We start from the raw sequence: 22964 nt of genomic DNA on the forward strand, positions 1-22964 counted from the left end.
TAAACATCTGAAAAACATATGAACCTGTTTTTGTCCTGTTCTGAAAATCTAGTGGGTTTTATTAGTAGTAGAAACTGGTTGAGTTAGGAAAAAGTCTTTGTTTGGTCACTATTACTTTCGATTTAATGCATAAGTGCACCTGGGATTCTGGGATTGTCTACATTGTCTCATTGAGACTTCTTTTTTTCAAATAGGACTGGAGGAAATTCCACTCAATGGTGTTATGGACACAATTATTACTGTAGCTGTAGGAGAATCTGACTGTGTGAAACAGAAATAAGCATTTTATTATTTGAGGGTGCCTTTCTAAAACTTAAGGTCACCTCACAAAAAAGTGCAAATAAAGGAATACAGGATCAAACAATTATTTATAATAATTATGAAATATAGAAACTTGTCATCAGCATAGGGTAATGGTAAGAGATGTTGTTACACTACTAAGTTTACAGATACAGAATAAAATAAGTCCAAGAACAGAGCCTTAAGGAACCCCACATGTGATCATTGTTTATTCAGATTTCTTATTGCCTAATGAAAAATTGTAATCCTGCCTCCATTTTCCCATTTTTGCTTGTAGTTTTAATGTAGGTCAGGTGTTCAAACCAAAGTCAGGAAAGCAGAGAACAATAAACATATCAATACATACTATGAATTAATATTAACATTTATTAAAATTTATATTCAAAAGATGAAAGGGCAAACATCTGTATCCTTAAAAACAATGTTGCAGTTCCCAAACTGTCCACTGAGTGTCAGTAGAGTTTTATGTGATACATAAAAACACAACATGATGTCCAATAGAGAGATGTTGCAACTGAGGTCAAAAACAACCATAACAAACAAACCGGAATAAAAACAGCAAACAGTGCTTTGCAGCACTTCACACGTACAGGAAACAGAAAAAGAAAACTCTATACACCGACAATTGTGTTTAACATAAGCTCTTAAAAAGTTAAATATAACAATATGAAATGCTCAAGCAACGCAAGTTAATACTTCAAAAGGCTTTTTCTGGTGAAAGAAATTGTGTGTTTTTATGGTGGTTCTAATGAGAGACAATTCATGGCAAAGGCGGGTCAAATTTGGTACCAGTAAGACATCTGATTAATTAAGGTTTATGATTTTTAGTTGAAAAATAAAAATAAAAATTTTGTTCAGTGTTGAGATTTGCTGTAATTTTAACAAATGTGTAGAAATGAAACAAAATGAACTCACATTCTTGCCCTACAACATATTGTTCCATTAAATTTTCAAGTATCAGCTAGAGACAGCAGAGCATAATCATTTGCATGTCCATTCTCCCAGTCCTCTTTATTCTAGTCTTCCCTAGATTATGTGGTCTAAACTCCATCCAGTTTTTCTAATACAAATTAGCACAATATATCACTGATGGCCAATTTGAACATTTTCAAGAAAATTCCAATTGCTTGCTCTAAATGTTCAAACATAAACATCAAGCCCAAGCTTGATACATGTATCGGTTAATAAGCATAAATGAAATATATTGTTCTGAAAGGGAAATAGCTTGACCAGAAGGGAAGAACCGACAAACGTTTCTTACTTCAAACATCTTCAGTATCTAAAAATACATGACAAACAGTGGTTTAGAACAACAAATAGCTTTTCAGAGAAGCTATGACAAAAGTCAGTAACAAAGAAAATCTTCATTCATATTTCAAGTTTGTCTGTTTCGTTCAATTATAATCCCAAATAACACATTACATCACTGGTCCATCTTTCTTTAAGAAATCACAAATTAGCATAAAAAGAATACAAACCAAGCGTCAAAATCCTACATGTGACACTTTCGCTATGACTTCACTACACTTCTTTTATGCTTTGAGTAATATATATTATTTATTTCTACTGCTAAAACCTAAACTGAATTAAACATACACTTCAAATATGTACACAAAAATGTTGCAATTTATTGGAAAATATGGGCCCTTTGGTAAATCCTTTCGTCACAGTCAAAGAAATTGTTACACTTTTCTTTTTGTGAAAATTGTTGGAATTGGTTGGCAAAAGAGCAAATAAAGAAAACAATGTGTTAGCAAAAGCTGCTGACAGGGATTTAAGTTCCAGATGTAAATACTAAAAACCTGATGGAGAGAAAATGTGAAAATGCCCCTTTGTTGTTATGCATGAACATCCAAAAATCCTATCTATGTTGTTGCTTGCCTGTCACATCTATTTACGTTTCCTGAGCACCAGGTACATAAGGCCGCTGATGAGAGTCATGGGAAAGCTAACCCATGCCACGATGTAAGAGGAACCGTAGGAGCCAGATTTGAGACTGGCTGCATGGAAGTTCTCATGCTGAGCTGTGTAGATGGACGCAGAGGTCATCACACATAGAGCTGGAAGGAAGAGACAAAAAGTAAAAGTTACAAGTCAGCTAGCAGGGACTTCAGTGAATGTTCATGATGCATTTGTGAGTGTACAAATTTACTGCAGGAAAATCAAGTATGTAGTTTCGAAGTGTAAAATAGTACTCAGATTGCTTTTTTAAGAAACTAATAACACATCGTGTTGCTTTTTATTTAAGATTAACAGCAAATGTCCATTTTTTCCAGAATTATTCTATACATCTTAACATTTTGCACAACTGCATGTGCATTGATAAGGTATTCACACTGAATACTAAATAATACATTTCACACAAGTGGATTCTATTCTATAAATTTATCATGCATATTTACTGACTGTACTAGATTTCATTTAGTGGCAAGAAGTGGATCTTATCCCACTTCTGGTTTTATGTGGTAGCAACACCCAACAGTGGTAGCAAATTGCAGTCGACAACATCACATTGGTAAAGGGATAGCACGTATGTTTTACATACAGGCAAGCAACTGGATAATAGCTGTGAAAATGAATCTCTCTCCCTGTTTGATGCTGAACAGCTGAAGCATGAAGACAAAGAAGCTGACGCAGCACAAAATGGTTGCCAGGATGATCGCAGCCTGAACTGCCTGTAGATAAACTGAGGGGGAAAAAAAGTGAAAATGAGCTTTAAATTCAAACAGCTCAAACATGTGTTAGGAACACAGAGTTAGTATTTTATATTATCACCTTCGGTAGAGTGACTGTTCACCACGGGGTAGCAGGTGCTGTTACAGGAGTACCACAAGTCGGCATAGATTACTTCATGACCGGTATGTGACACCACCCACCATGCCTTTATCACGGAGGGATAGGTTGACAAGATTAAAAAGCATATCTTGAAACGCTGCGTGTAGAAGACATATATAGATCATTAGACTGTGCTTACATTGTGAATTGTAGCAACAAACAGCAGGATGGCTGAAGCCAGGTGAAAGAGGATGATGAAGGCTAAGATGATCAACATGGCTCCCCTGTTAGTCTGACGCTCTAGTGCACAGTGTCCGTCTCCTTGGTTTCCAGCTAGTTGTTGCAGGAGCTGGTTGGTTCTTCACTGGCTGGAAACTGTAAGATGTATGTTGATGCTTCGGGTAGGGCTACTTCTGAATGCTTGTGCTTTAGGGCACACAGGCTGGGCTGCTGGATGAGGGTGAAGACTGGATCAAAATCTGTCAGAGGTGAAAAAAAACCCCTGTAAAGATTCATTTCTGTAGTTATATGAACAGTTACTGTGAAATATAGATTCTCACTGTAGGCCACTTTCACAAAAATTCATGAGAAACTCCTGAAAGGAATTTAGATTTTTCTTACAGACAACAGATAAGAATAAATTCAACCATTATGTCTTTTTATGTGTGCTAACTTTAAACTAAATGAGAGGTGAAGAAAGTAGCATTAATGTGCATAGCTTTCAACACATCTGGAGCCAATTCCCAACATTCAGCTTTTGCAAACTTCTGAGAAAAATGCTGTGGTACTAAAACAAAAAAAAAAAAAATTGTCGTCTCAAAGTCTCCCTTGAAATTACAGAGAAATGTTTGTGTTGTGTCTGCTTCTGAGCCTGTGTCTGAGATGCTAAGCTTGTTAGTATATACATCTGTAGAGTGGGAGTGTTTATTTCAAGGCTTTAATTCAGACAATGACTTGTTGACAGAAGCAAAAACTCTAGATACACAATTCTGTACTACGGTGGACAACAGTATGAAATGTATATGCAGAACAACTCTTAAACTCAGTCAAATTGAATCTACAAATTATAAATGAAGTGCAGACAACGTGTAGTTTCAGATCACAGATTATTCTTCCGTTTGTTCCTTGAAGAGTCCCCTCGGTATCTGTGTCATTATAACAAAAGTAAAAGACCACAGCATTTGGCTATAGAAATCAGCATAACACACGTCATCAGTCATTTGGATATAAATTCTCTACTTTTATTTCCTTTTAATCCATGCAAGAAGCTATAGCTGTACTGAAGCTTAAACTATCTTATTATATTCTTATAATATATTATAGTAATGTAGTATTAATACAATTTGTCACAGTGCAACCATTAAACTTCATATGTTTGTGAACCCTCCACAGGTATTACTCTTACATAAAAGTTACATAATGTCTTTTCCACATTTTCTGTGTCCCCTACATTGCTTGTGGTAAACTTTAAACAGCTCCTCCTTATAGTATAAGGAGTCCTGAATTTTTGACCTGCCAATACCAATTTTTTGGTCTGAAATGTTGCTACTTATAGCAAGAAAATCGGCGAGTTGGCAACAGAGGCCTTAGTATTATTAGATGCAAATGTGCAGACATGACCTGGTGGGTGGATCTGTCAGTCCACCCTCTCTGATGACAGAGCAAAAAAAAACTCAGTGGATAATATTATCTTCACATGTAAGCATTGGCCGATCTCCCAAAATTAAAGAACTCGTGGCCAATTTATCAGTGCATCCCTACTTGAAAGCTATCTATCTATAACCTCTGGGAAAATGTGATACTGATCTGAACACCTTTTAGAAGTCCAGTGTTGAGCATTGACACAGGCCAAGTTGTACCAAGGATTTAAAAAGTTTCGGTTTCAAAACTGAAGCAGTGTTGTTTCTATAATTCCTATATAACACGTCACAGAAAGTGTCAGAGTGACAGGAGCCGTCTCTAGCTATATGACGGACAGAATAAAGCTATGTTGCGAGGCAAAAAGCTGGTCAGCAATTATAAGAAGGCTTTGATTGCTGTAATGCTAATTAGATCATATTTTCCTCAGATTACTGAGTAGAGTATTAACTAAATCTGATTATGGTATGAACAATGCTGAGATTCACTGCATTTATTTAATCATGAACTGATTATGTAACCAAATAAGAAATCTGTCATTTATGTTGTTAAATTTGTGCCAGACAAGTGACCTTATAAATGAAGCTACTGAAAGGGGCTGAGCTCTGCAGAGGAGCTGTTTATGTTCATATCTGTTGGGAATAATATTTCATCCAGTCTTTCCTGTCCAGTGAGGACAGTTCCTCACTGGACAGTTCCTATTTTGGACAAGTATATTCACTAACTTTGGTCAATTTTATAGCATTCCTTTAAATCAAATCAAATCAAATCAAATTTTATCTGTGTAGCATATTTCAGCAGCAAGGCATTTCAACGTGCTTTACATCATTACAAACACAGAAACACAATGCAATATAGAATCAATCATTAAGTCAAGTTCCATCAATAAATTTGTAATTGATTACGTTTCAAATAGTCGAGATTTTTAAAAAGTTAGTGTTTCAGCTGTTTTACAGTTTTCTGGAAGTTTGTTTCGAATTTGTGGTGCATAGATGCTGAAAGCTGCTTCTCCTCATTTGGTTCTGGTTCTGGGGATGCAGAGAAGACCAGAACCGGAAGACCTGAGAGGTCTGGAAGGTTGATACAACAACAGCAGATCTTTAATGTATTGTGGTGCTAAGCAGTTCAGTGATTTATAAACTAACAACAGTATTTTAAAGTCTATTCTTTGGGCTACAGGGAGCCAGTGTAGGGACTTTAAAACTGGTGTTATGTGCTCTATCTTCCTGGTTTTAGTGAGAACGCGAGCAGCAGCGTTCTGGATCAGCTGCAGCTGTTTGATTGATTTGTTGAACAGACCTGTGAAGACGCTGTTGCAATAATCAATACGACTGAAGATGAACGAATGGATGAGTTTCTCTAGATCTGGCTGAGACATTAGTCCTTTAATCCTGGAAATGTTCTTCAAGTGATAAAGGGACGACTTTGTAACTGTCTTTTTGTGACTCTGGAGGTTCAGGTCAGAGTCCATCACTACTCCCAGGTTTCGGGCCTGATCGCTGGTTTTCAGTTGTAATAACTGAGGCTGTGCATTGACTCTAGATCTATAACTCTAGATCGTTCCTCTTTAGGTCCAAAAATAATAACTTCAGTTTTGTTTCTGTTCAACTGGAGAAAGTTTTGGCACATCCACACATTTATCTGTTCTAAGCATCTGTTCAGTGATTGGATGGGTTCAGAGTCACCTGGTGACATCGTAATGTAGAGCTGTGTGTCATCTGCATAGTTATGGTAGCTATTATTATTTCCTGTTATAACCTGAGCTAGTGGGAGCACATAAATATTGAATAAGAGGGGTCCTAGGATTGAACCTTGGGGTACCCCACATGTGACCTTTGACCTCTTTGATGAGAAGTTTCCAATTGAAACAAAGAAATCCCTGTTCTTTATGTAAGATTCAAACCAATTTAGCACTAGACTGGAGAGTCCGACCCAACTCTCCAGTCGATTCAGTAAAATGTCCAACAGAACCAGCACTGTGGTTCTCCCACAGTCCGTATTTATATGGGTGTCATTGAACAAATTTACTAGGGCAGTTTCTGTGCTGTGGTGCTCACAAAAACCCTTCTTTCTTTCTTTATAGATGTGATAATAAACGTGGAGTTGAGTTTTACGCCATTTTCGTTCTGCCCTACGGCAGAGTTGTCTTGCAGATCTAACTGTTTGTGCATTCCTCCATGGAGATTTCTTCTTACCAGACACAACCTTCATTTTAATTGGGGCAATGGAATCAATAATATCTGAGACTTTAGACTGAAAATCATTTACCAAGTTATCTACGTCATTACAGCTTAAGGGTGAGGAAGAAGAGTAGATTTGATTAAAAGTTTCTGCTGTGTTTTCAGTGAGAAAACGTTTTGTGATAGTTGCTGTTTGTCCAAGTGGGTTAAAAGATAAAGAACTTTCAAAGATAACAGGAAGTGATCCGACAGGGCGACATCAGTTACAGAAAGATTGGAAATATTCACACCCTCACTGATAACCAAGTCCAGTGTGTGTCCTTGAGTGTGTGTTGCTTGTTTAACATGTTGTGTTAGACCAAAAGTCTCTAAAATATTAGAGAGCTTTTTTGCCCCTCTGTCTTGGGGGTTGTCAACATGAATGTTGAAATCACCGACAATTATTAAACAATCATAATCAATACATATGAGAGATAGAAGCTCATTCAAGTCAGTAAAGAAATTTTCCACCTATGCTGGACTTTTGTATAAAGTTAGTGTCAAAGTTTGTTTGTGGCCTTTAACCTCAATTCCAAGATACTCAAAACAGGTGAAATGACCCAAGGAAATTTTACTACTATTTATAGGATTCTTAAATATTAAAGCCACGCCTCCTCCTTTTTTATGTTTTCTATTCTCACTTAAGAAATTGTAGTTAGGAGGCACAGATTCTATTAGTACTATCGGTTCATCATTGTCATTCAACCATGTTTCTGTCAGAAACATAACATCAATATTATGCTCAGTGATGAAATCATTAATTAATAGAGCTTTAGCACAGAGAGATCTGGTATTTAAGAGAATTTGATTGATAAGACAGGTGTAAAGATAAAGATAATATCTGGGCGCCAGCCTCAGACCTCAGAAACGCAGAGTGATGGATCCTCTGGGAAGTCAGAGGCAGGTGGCTTAAATGAAGTGAGGTCTGCTACGTGAGCGCTAAGGAGAGATGTGCTGAGGCGAACCTGTTGATTCAATCCATCTGTAAATTTAAGAAAATCTGGTCCAGAAGACATTTCTTCATAGGTATCGTGTGAATCCTGTGAATGAGTGGGGGAGCAGAGAAGGAGGTGGGAAGGAGGAAGGGAACCAGTCGCTCCGTCTCCAGTCGATGTTGTATCAGCTTGTTTTGGAATAGCTTTAAGCGTATAGGTGGGTTAAAAACATTACGTGGCTGTATATTAAGCACCTCATAAATATAACGATCACAACTACTGTCTGTCTTCTGTGTATTGTGTCTCACATCAAACTCTGTCAATGTGGCAATTATGCCGGACAAGTTTACACAATCTGACGTCAGGAACAGCCTCCCAATAACACTTGGAAGCTGTGGAGGCAGAGACCCAAACAAAATTAAAGGCACATGTGTGAAACTCAGACACACACTCAAAAACACAGAGCCAGACAGTAGTGGAATTAGTCTCGTCTGCCAAAATAGAGCTACAATAAAAACAACCTCTCTCCGCCAACAGGAAGCCAACCGTCGTTTTTGTGTGCCAGTCGTGCATGTGGCTGTGGGATGTGGCGTGGAATAGGACCTCCCACTTTGAATTGGGGGGAATCAACAGCATTGGTAATGAGCGATGGGCTATTTTATATGTGTGTTTTCATTTGGGAATAATTCAAGAATAGAAGGCTACAAAGCGCTACATTTTATTAACTTAATTCTTTATCTCATTTCCTTTGTCTGGAGCCAGATGTTCCAGTTCTGTCATGAATAGCAAATGCCCCTCCTTCTGATGTCCCCACACCAATTAAAAAAAGAGGAAAACATTCCATTCTGGGTCAGGATAAAGTGCATTGCACTTCAGCACAAAGCATGTAAAATCGTCATTTTTTCCAGCAGCAGCAAGTAAAAGGTGGCAACTCCCAATTGGCAGCACAGGTATAAAAGCAATACAAAATGCAACTGAGAGATAAGTTATAGTTTCATCTTGAGTTTGCTTGCCCCCCTGCCCTTTTCTAACGCTGCCTGGGCAACTGTCCTAATTCATAAACTACCACTCTGGGTACCACAAACTCTGGTTTGAGCCTAATTTCCTTAAAAGCCTGATGGCGTCACACGAATCTGACAAGCTAAAGAACAAACTAAATAACTACATCCACCATTGGCCTCCAAAGCTTACCTAAGCAGCAGGTAAATTCTTTGGTGGAAAGCTTTTACACGAACACAGTTGCATCTGTAACAGCTATGTCATTGTCAGGGAACAGGGGAGGAAAAGAGAGGAGGCAGGAAGAGACGAAAACGATTTCCATTGGAGGGTAGGGAGAAGGACATTACAAGTGTAAACACACACACATTTTTGGTTTACCAAGAACCAAAATAAACAACCAAAAAAGAAGGAGTTTGGATGATTCAACAGCATAACCAACATAGAGTGGAGTGGACATCAAAGCCTGTCAATGACTTGGCATGATTATGTAAATGTTAAGAATGTAAACTTTAAAGGCCAAGTCCTATTTGTATGACACAAAAACAAATGTCTGACCTCCCATTTTCAAGTGTCATGGTGATGCTGAGCAATTTTTGTATATTTTGGTCATTAATTCAAAATTAATCACTTTTGGGCTGAAATGTACCATGTTAATCCTGAATTGCCACTGTCCTCCGTGTTTTACATCACAGGCCTCCAATCCCAGTGTTAATGAGCCACTGGAGTGGAACTTTAAATCAATTCCTAATCCAATGCACTTGAATCTAATGGCTGAAATACCTGACCTGATAATGAGCCATTCATTTGATTCATGTGTGCTGATTTCTGCAGGCTAGTCTTTTCCCTGTAATAAAATTTTTTCAGGGGGCATATGGGGAGGCTTGATACCGAAGGGGGGCGTGGGTTACAAAAGTGGAATTATATCTTATTTAAAGAGCTTTTGAATTACAAAACCCACTCTCCATGTAGCCAATAAAGTTGTGTAGCTGAAATAAGAAAGGGACAAACATAAATTATAAATTATAATGGAAGTCACTTTAACTTGAGCACAATTTCTGAGCTTATTTTGTACTGGATGAGACAGTGTTGCTGTATGTGATGTTTGGAAACTCTGACTTTTTGGAGCCAAATATAAAGAACCACAGAGACAGATAAACTTCAACCACCAACTGAACGCGCTAACACATGCAACTACAAGCAGGCACACATGCTGCCATTCCTCCTCTCCACTCAGCCTTATAATAGGAGGCTGGGGGACTCAGTATTTGAGTACAAGTTGGCGTGTGTGTGTGGGTGTGTGTGTGTGTGTGAGAGAGAGAGAGAGCATGTCGGCGGATTCTCTTGCCTGGTGGAAAATGCTGACTTTTAAAGTCCTTTTTTTTTTACTCCTTTCATAAAACACAAAGCCACAGACTTAACTGGGCTGCTGAGTCTCACTCCCCCGTCTCTCTCAGTGTCCCACTCTTCCTGTCTCTGTCCTTCCTCTGTGTTCCTCTCACTCCTGCTATGTAAATGAGTGACTGGGGTATAAAAAGATCAAAAAAATATTTAAAACCCCATCACAACTCTTTTGCATATAGCCTTAAATACATTCAAGTTATTATTTTGAATTTTTTTGCTTTATATTCAATGTTTGTGGATTTCAAACTTTTAGGTCAATTTAACATAAAGGTTTTTTTTAAAAGGATATTTGTATTACTTTAAGGATTATTAGGTAGCAATAAATAATTTGGAAACTAAAAAATATCCAAGTTGTTTAATCCAAACTGTTGCCAAACAATGGAGTGTGAAAATTTCCATCAAGGGAAATATAAATCTAATTTAGATTTTTGTAAATTGTAGGGTAACTAAAAATTATATAACTTCATAAAATGCAGTTCAGCAGAGATACACTAGAGATTACTACTCTCCAAGTAGAAAAAAACACATTTATATGTGTAGAAAAGGAAAATAACTCATAAACAGTGAACCGTTTAACGGAGTAGTTGACTACTTAACTGTGATTACGATTTAAAAATGTCAGTCTCGTTAAACACAACTAATCGGATCGCGTCTATCAACAGGGTAAGTTCTTTTGCTAAATGAGATTTGGCAGCATGCTTTATAGAAGGAGATGCAATTAATGTGTTATAAAAAATACATTTAGTCTGAGCATTGCAACACATTAAAACTGAAACAATTATGTTGGAAGTAATCACTTACAGAATCAATCATTAAGGGTATTATTATCATTATTATTATTATCATTATTATTATTATTATTATTATTATTAAGGAATAAAAGTAAGGAAACAAACATGAGACTACTTGAAAGGAAATGACCATTCATTCACTGGCTCAAGAACCGGTCACTCATGTTTTTTGTTTTCTTTTTTAGCCTTTGCAGGTAAGGCATGCTCATTAGATATAAAAGTAGCATATTTAGCAATTTTATCGACAATAATTGCACAGTTGTTATTATGAGTAGAAACGTGACAATCTTCAGAGTTCTGAGGGCCATAACACACACAGTACCAGAGTTACAGTCAGCAACTACTACAACATCCAAAAGAGCAAGGCAGCGAGCTGTGACCGCAAGAATGTGACAATACGCTATAATCTGTGGGCTGTGCTGAACCACACTTTCTGTTAAACACAAGTTTCTGAGATAATTAAGCTGCTTTGTTATTTATCTGCTGGGCTGACTTTGTTATCTGAACTCACTGGGACTATAACTGAGTCGTAGGTACAACTGATCAATCTCAGTTACTCCAAGTCAGCTCCAAGACTGCTCCACAGTGTTTCACCTTTATGCCACACAGAGATAATTCTAAACGTTAGAATCCACTGGCAGAGCAAAGAAGGGTGCAATGGCTATTATACAGCTAAAGTGGAAACATTATTAAAATTGAAAAATATTTCCCCAGATTAAGGTTACAATTTCAACAGTTTTTTTCTCAGACATAACCTGTGCAATTTTTCATCTTCATCAGTACATTTTTATAACATCAGCAGCCATGGTGCATTGATTGTTAGATAAAATATAAAAGGCACTTCCCATCTCTGACAAGCTAATACAGATTAGATTGGAAGTACACACAAAAGCTCGCAAGAAAGCATACACACACACAGAGCTGCAGAGTTATAGATAAAAGCGGTTTAATGTGTGTAATTTCGAACACTTTTACATGGAATAGTCCACTATCGGAGAAGAAGAGGCATATAAATGCTCTTATATTCCTCTTCTTCTTAGAGGAAAAGGTTTTCTGAACTGCATGACAGATGGTAAAACACTTACTTTTCTCTGGACAAAGGTTTAACAGTCCGTCCAGAGGATGTGACCACAGGATAGGCCCAATTTCTAGACCAAATTTTCCGTAATATGTCAACTTGATTGTGCCATATTAAAAGAGAAGCTCAGTTAAGTGAAGAACCTTCTTTCAATTTGTTTAGGAATTGCAGATTTCACAACTCTAGGTTCTAGCACATCAGTGCTTCATATTTCTTCATATATGAAGTGTGATTACAAAAGTTTATTGTAAATGTATGAAGTCTAAATATAAAAATATTTTTCCAAATTCATTTTTATTTTTTACACATGTATCCAGACATAGAAAGTCATTATTTTCATACTTGCCTTGCCGTACATATCCAGACTTCATTAGTACTATAAATGTAGAAAAAAAGAGTCTACATGTTTAATTTTATGATTGAGATTACATATATAAATAAAATATGTGAAAACTTAGTGGTAAAAAATGCCTGTAATGCCTCTAGATGTATGATCTTTAATGGTATTTTACCACTTTTTAAGAAGTCTTAATGTGCAATAGAGCGATGGGAAAAACACTTTGGCTTTCCATTTATTTTCTTTTTCTGGATGTAGCCTCAACAGAAACCTCACTCCACTCCTCGTTTATTTTCAGTAAGGACAACTGGTTTACTTCTTGATCTTTAATGTTTAATCTTCATACAATAAACAGTAAACAAGACCTTTAACCTTTAGGCTCCAGCTTCCAGACAGTATTGGACGAAGTTTAAAAAATTGAGAAGTATAACCAATTAATACTTCAATTGATCAAGTATTAACAGAGAATTTTTAAGAACCAACCAAGCCAAACAGGATTGATTATTATTCTAAAGGGTTCTCCCTGTTTTCATATTATTAATTATTTCTTATTACAAAATTAGGGAAATTTAATCAAAGCTTATTTATTTACTAATACATTACAAAGAAATGAGCTGTATGTAAATACTAACAGTCAGTGGCAATTTTTGATATAAGCCATACAGGCCGTTGCTCAGGGTGGCATTTCAAAGAGGATGTAGATATAAATGGCAATGCACCACATTTTATCCCAACCCAGAGCCTCAGATAAGTTCCTGCATTTTAATTGGTTGGAGGGCAGCAGAAGGAGTCACTGGCCTACGGCACCATGCATGCAAGAGCCACCACCACAAACAACTAGCATGCAGTGACTGAACAGATTAACAGCTGATTAAGAATCAACCGTGTCACTCTAAAAGACAAGTACAGCCAAAGCTCTTTTTTAATTTAGAATAGAATAGAATAGAATTCAACTTTATTGTCATGTCACTGTCACAAGTACAAGCAACGAGATGTTATACAACAACAGCCAGCAATATGCGATGCGTCTGTATATGCATGTAAATAAAACACAGTCTTTTTAAAGCGCTAAAATATTTTACATGGCGTAGATCTGTAAATACTAGAGTAATGTAGCTGTTAGTCTTGATGGCTGCAAAGGTGCCTAAAAAACAATCCACACACATAAATACTCACAACTGTTTTCCTCCTCTGCTTAGACCTCCCTCTGACATAGGAATTCCTTCATGTCGATTGCCAACAAGACTTTTATGTGCCTGTGTCTTTTTCCCCTACATTCCTCATGTGACAGCCTTGAGTAATGACTTTCACATGGCATAGTGAGACAGAAAGAAGAACTCTACTTTCATCTCCATCTCCACCTGTTTATTATCCCCCCCGTTGTCTGCCTTTGTTCTTCCCCTAAATGCTCTACACTTGTTCAGAGGCTATATATCTGTCAGTCCAGGATACAACCTTCTACATACCTGGGTGTTTAATGTCCCATTTGTCACATTCACACCTTTCTCTTATCAGATGCACTCACATGCCAACACCTCCCACCACAATGGACGCCTTTGAGAGTAAGAATCTTGTTGAGAGCGATTATTCAGAGATGGAAGAAATATGCAATGTCTCGTCTTATGGGTGAGGATGACAAAGGGACAGGTGATAGATCTGTCCATAACTACAGAGGTGAAGCTTTAAATTATCTCACATAAGTTGGGATCACTAGGAGCACCAGTTACAGTATGATGAACTGGACTCATATTTTGAAGCTGTCTGGTTCCGAAGCTAAGGAGAAAGTGTTTAAGAAAAAACAAGTATGACCCACAGAATTGGGACTGAACACTTACTTAATTTAATAAGATGCAAATGCAAGTAAACTGTTGGGTAAAGTGTTTTTTTTTCTGGATTTTGAGGTGATGTTCATTGGTTGCTTGAGTTATTCTTCCATCTAAGGAAAGCTTGAGTTGTTTCTTTTAAAGGTAAACCAACACTGTTCAGTGTCAGTGTGAAACTGCACATCTGGAGTTAACAGGTCTAAATTGAGCAATCTTTTTTTTCTACATAAGTTGCTGAAGTGCACACTGAAATTTCCGAAATATCTGCATGTATTTTCAACCATACTTAAATTAAGGTACAAGTCAGGACAGTGAGCAATCAGAAGGTAAATAGTTTGGAATCAATCCAATTTTTAATCAAACCATTAGTTCACTTTAAAGTCTGTCTAATGATATACCGGAGAAGGTTTCAGAGGGACCAGAGTTTTGTCTCCCACCTGTTGCTCTGCACTGCAGGCCAACTGGCCAAAAGGCTCTTACACCTTTCAGAGTCTCACAAAAATGACAAAGTCGCCAGTTTGGAATATTTCCAGTCATAAAAAATAAAAACAACCACGGGAAGAAAACTAACGACTCATTTCTACTGGGTGGCACAACACGGGTCGGCGCGCACGGTCCACTGCGATGTAGGAGAGCGTTACTTCCAGTTGAACTCTCAATGAACAGACAAGGTTAAACCCAAATGCTTAGAGAGACGTCATTCTAGTGTGACGGAAAATGTAAGGCACTAGTAAGTCTCGTGTTGATCACAAGTAGTGATGTTTATCTGCCTCTAAGTCAATGTGACATCAGTACATCTTCCCTAACCATAAAGTTGATGTACAGCTCAGTGGAACGTCCTTCATGGGTGGGACATGAAGGACGTCTCACCCATCTTTTTTACCTGCAGTTCATTGCAGGTACCCCATCAGTTACTCCTCTGCTTGTTAGATGAGTGTAGTCTGTGATTAGCAGAATAGTATAAAGGAATGACATTCTGCTACTAAATTCAGTTGTTCATTTAAAATTTCTGTTTCAAAATCCTATTAACAATAAAGAAATATTATAAATAATGTCATTATAACAGTAACAAACAATATACTACTTTGTGTTAACAAAACAGAGGGAAAATTACTGTCTCGCTGTCTCAAAAACGTGATTAGATTAGTGTAAATCATGCTAAATTTAGTTAATGTTATTGTATGAGAATTTCATCTTGGTTTATGTCAACAACATATAACATTAAAGCAACATTTAGCTTTACAGAGACTATCTCTCCAAACTAAATAAGTGTTCCCCCCTTGTCTCAAATACATATTGGTAGTTTTATCCACAAGAGGGCGCCCTACGTAACGGGAGACTGCAATAGCGATGGACTGACACATACAAAGTGTAAGACTGAACTGTTATGCATTAGGACACATTGCAAAAGCAACTCCATTATATATGGGTCTTTTATATAACTTATTTTTGCTTGTGATAATTTCACTAGTCACTAGTCATGAGTAGGGCATTAACCGCCGGAGTTAAACTGGCATCTTACTTAACAAGCCCCTAAAATAATGAATGAAATAAAATCATATTTATTTTATTGTGCATCATCGTGTTGTTTTAAGAGTTATTGTATCCTGATGTATTTTGCAGTTATTCTACTGTAGTTTATATTTGCTGATAGCGTTATTGATTATTTCAATTGTGGATACTTTGGACAAAACAATGTTTTAAAAGTGTCATAAGAATAAACTTAGAAAGTTTGAAAATGAACTATTTTTGATTAAACTAAACTAAAAAAAAAAAAAAGCGAAACGTCTGCCACTTTGAGTTGCTGTGGAACCTGCAAATTTCCTGCATTAACTTAAGAGAAACAAAAAAAAAAAAAAGCTTTCCTTCCCAACGCACCAAACATTCATTCACTTTGGGCTACGTTTCCCTAAAAGACACACACTCACTGACAACGCCCCTTTCATCTTGAGCGCCTCAGTTACGAGCTTGGCAAAAATATCCGCGGGCGAAATGCGACAGAAAGGGACTTTTCAAGAGTCAAAACATGTCAATAAACCTTTCCAAAATAGATGGATCACTAACTTTAGGGCGCAGGTTTCTCTCACAGAAATGGAAAAACTCAACTTTATATCTGAATAAACTGAGAATTGCACGCAAAAGTTTGCTCAACATTTCAGTGAACCAAACATAACCAATTTTAAGTTTACTCACCGAGTTTGGGACGTGCAGGAAGCAAATATGTGTGAAGTTTCCAGAAAAGAAGGAAATAGATGTGTTAGAGAAAGAAAACTACACACAGCAGGAATCTTCACTCGAAGCCCCCTCCTCAAAAACAGACCCCCAAAAAAGTCCAATAGGCTCGCGCTCTCTGACCCCGGCTGTCGCGAGCGCGTGTGGGAGGGCTTGAGACATAAAGCAGGGTGTGGTCTCTGGTTGGATCTGGGCTCGGGAGCTGTGCGTGAGTGCGTAACGGCGGTATACGAGGACACAATCCAATGATGGCTTAACCAAGCAGTAGTTCTGCTATAACTGCGTGACTCTAGGAAATGAATTTGTGTGTGTGCGCGTGATTGTATTTGAGGTTTTGTGGGGAAAGTGTTTCCTCACATGTGGAAAGAGAAAGGGCTGGGACGGGAGGAAGAGAGACGTTCAGTTAGAGGCAGACAAGAGGAAATTAAAGAGATGAAAAGGGGATGGAAAGTCAGAAGCAGGGTAGGAAGGTTCAGAAAGAGTGCAGGATCTGGGGAAGGAGGAAATGGAATATGATAGTAATCCTGCACAGAGTGCCTTGCAGAAGGATTCATACCCTTGATGTTTTTTCACATTTTGCCACGTTACACCCATAAAGCTATTATTTGACAGTGGATTTTATGATGTGGGTCACCACATCATAAAATCCACTTCTCTATTGTGAAGTGGATCAAAAAAATATACATGGTTTTAAGTCTTTTTTTTTTAAACTCTTTTTAAAACTAAATATATTGTCATCAGATTACCTGAACCACCTTTTTCTGCAGGGCAGGTCTTCCTCATGTCTTTTAAGATATTTTACAGATACAATCACAATTTTTTTACCCCAGTCTTTTTTGCAAAATACCTTGAGCTCAGTCACATCCAGCTCTGAGGTCAAAACAGAGACTCAAAGCGTTTGAGTCACCAACAGATAAGAGAAACGCAGTCCTGATGGAGGATGCTTATTGAGGACAATATGGTTACTTGGGAGAGAGCACATACAGACACAGAACTTGGGAGAAATAACAGAGAACTGCCATGGCAACTGAAGGATCTGACAAGGCGTCACTGAAGCTGAAGGCTTGAATGCCAGCGTCTGATTAAATACCAGGAAACAAGATCAGTTCAATTAACTGAATTTATCTGTTCCATGTGGGGAACAGGACTAAGTAAAGAAAGAACAATAAATTAATAATGAAAACACAGCAATTTAAAGCCTCCTATACACCCAAGTAAATCTGAGCAATGCAGAATCTGCAAACACTATAGTTTAACTTCTGAAACATTAAACTCCACTGTAGTTTTAAGTCTCTTGCAGGCTCTAATAGCTTTCTTTCCTCAGTGTCAGCCTAAATTTAGCTTTAGATTTTTCACATGAACCTTGGCCAGTTTTCCTTTATCTGCTAAAGGAAAAATGACCAGAAGTAAAATATAGTGAGGGAAAATTAGACATAGGTAGAATGCAACTTTTCCTTTTAGTTTATAAACATGCACCACCCTGTTTTGCTCTCTCGTCTAAGATTTTTAAAATGTCAATTAAATGTTTTGGTTTGACACTGTAATCTTAATATTTTGTAATCCTTTGCTTCTTCTGTCAATTCCTGATTCTGTGTTGGAAGCAGTTCACTTCACTGTGCTTGACTTCTTTGTTTGCATTTTTCTTTTATTCTTGTTTACCTGGGAAGGACTCCTTTCTATTGATGTGGCGTTTAAATTGTGCTCAGTGTTTCGTTTGAATAGAAACGCCAGCCCAATTACCTGTGGGCGGGCTGCCATGGACATTTTAATAAAAGTTCTGTTGAGGTGCGTCATTTCTTAGAGGACAAAGGGTTGGCATTCTTTCAAAGTGCAATCACGATAAAGCAAAGCAACCAACATTTAAACATGGATTTGGTCTTTTTAAAAACGTTCATATCTGTGCTACGACATCAATCGCTGTCTGCTTTTGCTGACACACATCACCAGCCAATGCACAAACATGTCTTCTGGCAGTTCCATCTGTCGTTCTTGTTCATAGCAGAAATGGTTTGTTTACTAAACACAAAGCCACAATCAGCACCAGATGAACATAGCTGTGCATTCATAATAAAAGAGGGGAAAAGCTGGCAAATCTCTGTCCAGCGTTAACTATGTTGAATGATCAGAATGGGATTAGCAAGACTGAGGGATATTAATGCTCAAAGCCAAGAGAAATTGAGCAGCTAAATGAAAGCACATAATATGCCAATCTATTGATATGTAGTGCAAACATTAAACATTGTTTGAAAAAAAAAGTTTGTTAAAGAACAACTAACACAGAAATCACAAGAGCTGGAAAATCTCTTTGAATGTTTTATTGGCCAACAATAATTGAATATGTAATTAAACGTTCACATTTTTTTCTCATGGCATTGTGATGGAGTACTCCTGCCAACATATCAGCCTTCCACATAGTTGATGTTGAGACGATCAACATATGCCTAAAAACTCAGCAGCTCTCAAATATATGAGGCATTTTTACCTCTGACCTGCAGCCATCAAATGACCAATTATCTGTTTGACATGGACCAAGACAGCCGTTGTGCTGAGAAAGGTATTCTATTCAGCTGGTCATAAGGAGATGGTTAGTTAGAACGGCCACAAGGCAATGAAGAGGGCATTGTCATAGCTCAATGCCCCACTCATAATTCCATGCATTTTTCCCGACCAGAGTCACAGTGAGCATGAGTGCAAATGGCTTGGCATGATGTAAACAATTTGAAATTGAAGGTTGTAGCTAAAATGAAGTGAGAACCACACAGTTGGCTGGGCAAATGTTGTTAAAAAGCATTAGCTCAAGTGCTGCCCGGGCTTGCAAGTGTGAAGTCTTAACACGCAAAGAGTTTCTGCAGTAGTTATTTCTGAATTTATTGGCACTTTAAAAAACAGATGCAATATAGCTTGAACCTTTGGGTTAAGAATAAAACTGGAAAGGCCACAAGTTAAGATGCTGTCACACTGTTTCCCATTATTCTCAGGCGCCTGTGACTACAAAACAGTCATCCTCCATCCCAAAAAACAGGGAGGATTTTGTCCACATGCTCGCCCCAACGCAGACGCCTACACGGCACGCTGAACTTTGTGTAAGCAAGGGTCGCTTTCACATGCAACACGGTGAAACGCACTCTGCAGCCATCATGTGTATCTGTGCCTAACAGGAAAGTTTTTGCAGGCGTTGAGGCATGGGTGTTGAGACCGCTTAGCTACAATTGCTAGATATATTGGGAACCCTTCTTCCTTTCTCTATTATTATGTAGGACCCATAAAAGAAAAAAAAAATTCTTTCTTTTTCTTTAACTGTCTTTGCCAGTAAATGAAATGAACAGGTTTAATTTTTAGCTAGGCTACTCTTATTTTGGCATTACATTGGCTATGCTAAACATGGAAGAGAAAGTTGCAGGTTGTTAGCAGGGTATATACAAGTTCAAAGGTTTTCCTCAAAAGGTTTTCAGCTCAGGACCTATCGGACAGGAAAGTCATATGGAAGTCGCTTGCATGTCAGGTCATTAAAAGTGGATAAAAGATCACATAAAGTACACCATTACCCAACTCAATGGAGAGGGAGGAGCCTCCCAAATAATCTCAATGGCTCAAGTTGGCATTATGAGGTTGCAATTCCTACAGTTGTGTACAAAGTTTACCAACAGAAAGAGGACACTGGTTATATGCATAACCTACATGTTCATATTTTATCATGAATATTGGTTGACAAAAACAGATGTTTTGTGGATCTAAACATGAAGAAATGAAGAGGATTTTGAGAAACATGAAGTTATATTTTTCCAAGTGTTTTTATCACTTCCAGTGTGAACCCGTTGCGTTTGGTGCATGTGTGTGTGTGTGTCAAGATCAAACATTGTAGAATTTTCAGCGAGAGTGCCATCTTGTTTCATACTAATTCTCATATTAACAGATCTACTGTCCATCTAGAGATGAAGATTGATGTTACGTGACTGTGCCTTGACGGTGAAATATTTTTTTCACAAAATTAAACATAAAGTGTATTAGATGCTGTGAGTCTCTTCAAGCATTAAGAATGCAGAATTTAGTGAATTTTCTCCAGCACAGATAGAGTGTATGCATCGCATAGTGTGAAAAAAAGTAGTGCTATGATTGGATGAATGCTTCTGTAGTCATGGAAATTCAAAGCACTGACTCAAATTTATCATACATCTGTATATAGTACGTCTCATATTTGTGGCATCTCAGAGTTTATTTTTATTTATCTAGTACAATATTTTAACATGTCCAAGCAAATCTTCTCAATTTGAATTGTTTACGCCAAAGTATCAGAAGCAGAAGAAAGTAACGCTGGAAGATTTTTAGTGAAGCAGACTTCTGTCCTACACCAATGATGCCCAGGAGCGATAACTCAAACTAATCAGTTTTCATCCTTTATGCTAAGTGATGCAATGTTGTTGAGGCGGATGTGGAAAAATCAATAGACTCTTTATGTTTAGTAGATTATCAACAATGAATTCTCTTGTCTTCTTACTTCATTTGGATTTTTCCAAAATTGAGTTTAAAGCTTATTTTTCTTTTGTTATTATTTTTGTCTCTTTGTAAATATATTTGATCGCTGTCCCGTCTAAGCGTCCTGCCCACCTGTTGATCATTTCAACATTGCACAGACGCAACAAAAAGTCCACACATAAACAGACAAATACCTCCAAAGCTGGCACTTGTTTAGCCAACAAGGTGATCCCATTTTCTCCACTTACCCCCACAAACATACACACGTATTTGGGAGTGGTAGGAACTGGTTTAACTCTTATGCCTGGTGTAAGGTAACCTGCAGATAAAGGCGTGGCAAACATTAGACATTATACACTCGTGCAAATATATATATATACGAAGGTTATATTTCTACATCACTGTGGACACATATCAATTACCTGCTATTGTTGGAGACCTGGCCGAAACAATAAAACAATTGTATATCCAGTAAAACTGCAGGAAGGGGGGTTTCTGAATACAGTGTCTCGTCTGGGGCAAAATATAGATTGTTGTGTCTTTCTATATCAAAAGCCACCTTTGCAAGTTGCTGATGTAAAATGCTTTGAACTGCTTTCAAGCATGAACACTGAGCTAACAGAACAACTAGCCCAGAAAATTTCAGGGCTAATTTATTCATATTTTTAAAATCGACATGAAAATATGGTCAAAACACACAGGCAGTGTGTTTTGAACACAGCTGTCTCAAGATGTTGACATTACAGTGTATATAAGTTAAATATAGAGCTGAAAACCAAAATTGCTTACATGTTGACTTGTAGCAGATTGTTAAATCTGACATGTTTGGTACATTTCTAGTGACAAGCTTTCCTTTATGCGCTCTGTAAGTTTTGCTTGTTCCTGTTGACGTGTGGCTGAGAATGTGTAGCATTCACCTGTGTTGTTTGTTAATACTGAGACTCTTTCATCATGTGGGAACCGTAAGGCTAAAGTCTCACCGCCACTGCATGTCTTCCACATGTATGCATACCAGGCCCACTCACTGAAACGCACACATAAAAATCCTACACAGAGATCAGAGATCTACAGCCAGACCGGAAGCAACCCCCACCTTCCCTGTTCCTGTTTCTCACTACATGTATGACCGCTTGTGTGCGTGTGTGTGTGTGTTTAGGGGTGGACATGCGTGCGTGTGTCTGTGTATGCTCTTTTCGTAAGATCTTGCAACCGGCGTCAATCAGCAGGAGGCAGGCCGATCACTGCAGGAAAAACACTACACAACAAAATGTGATAAAAACATAGTGGAGGATAGGAGAAATATTATTGGAGAAGAATGAATATGCAGAAGATTATACGGAGAGAGAGAGAGAAGCTGTGACGGAGGGATGTGATTGTGGAACAATGCTGGCAGTAAAACTGTTTTCTTCACCTCCCTCCCTTCCTCTCCTGGAGACCCGGGCTGTGTTCACACACACGCACAGGGATGCAAGATAAACATTTAGTATTTTGAAACACTGTTAAAAGCATATCCATGTGCATTCCAGTGTTTTGAAACCTGAAAAACTTAGGCCAGGTTAAGATAGGTGCGTTTTCATCAGCACTCAAAACCTGCCATGTTTGCTGCTTTCTAAAAGTAGTTCCAATATGGTATAATTACCTTCAGGATTCACTTAAATGTAACAATTAACAAAGAACCCACTCTCGGAGAAAGAAGGATTCCAGTTTGGTTTTTTTAATCTGTGAATGAGTAGAAGGTCACAGAGAGAGAAAACAAGTCAAGAATTCATGCACCAAACCCCCTTTTCCCGTCCTGCCTTCACATCCACGCCCCGCCCTTGCAGACAGGATATGTGAGTAACTACCGCGGGCCACTCTGGACAAAACAAAAGATCAAGTACACACACACACACTCACAGCCGTTACATTTGCATCCCCAGATTTTCATTCATTTGCGTGAGCACCTGGCCAAATTCTGAACAGA

The 22964-nt window shown here is 37.9% G+C and overlaps 1 protein-coding gene across 2 annotated transcripts; it reads right to left on the reverse strand.

The window, feature by feature from the left end:
* Window positions 1-496: 496 nt before the first annotated feature.
* Window positions 497-16776, reverse strand: emp2 (epithelial membrane protein 2). 2 transcript variants are annotated; one of them, XM_028042913.1, is made up of 5 exons: window positions 16490-16776; window positions 3275-3554; window positions 3076-3181; window positions 2846-2986; window positions 497-2360 (listed from the first exon to the last, which is right to left on the reverse strand). In XM_028042913.1, the coding sequence occupies exons 2-5, from the start codon at window positions 3350-3352 to the stop codon at window positions 2191-2193; spliced, it is 495 nt and encodes a 164-aa protein (XP_027898714.1). In that variant the 5' UTR covers window positions 3353-3554; window positions 16490-16776; the 3' UTR covers window positions 497-2190. The 2 variants fall into 2 exon arrangements, with proteins under 2 accessions (XP_027898714.1, XP_027898715.1); XM_028042914.1 differs by having other exon boundaries at window positions 3275-3577.
* Between the last annotated feature and the right edge of the window lie 6188 nt (window positions 16777-22964).

Source organism: Xiphophorus couchianus, chromosome 16 (assembly GCF_001444195.1).
Source record: "Xiphophorus couchianus chromosome 16, X_couchianus-1.0, whole genome shotgun sequence".
In the NCBI taxonomy this organism is placed as follows: domain Eukaryota; kingdom Metazoa; phylum Chordata; class Actinopteri; order Cyprinodontiformes; family Poeciliidae; genus Xiphophorus; species Xiphophorus couchianus.

What these genes read in the sequence shown, in the direction of transcription:
- emp2 (XM_028042913.1), bottom strand. Translation starts at nt 3,352, where the DNA reads ATGTTGATCATCTTAGCCTTCATCATCCTCTTTCACCTGGCTTCAGCC. An exon ending in GAACAGTCACTCTACCGAAG is followed by an intron (nt 2,987 to 3,075) that starts GTGATAATATAA and finishes TTTCCCCCTCAG; the next exon opens with TTTATCTACAGGCAGTTCAG. An exon ending in TATTATCCAGTTGCTTGCCT is followed by an intron (nt 2,361 to 2,845) that starts GTATGTAAAACA and finishes TCTTCCTTCCAG; the next exon opens with CTCTATGTGTGATGACCTCT.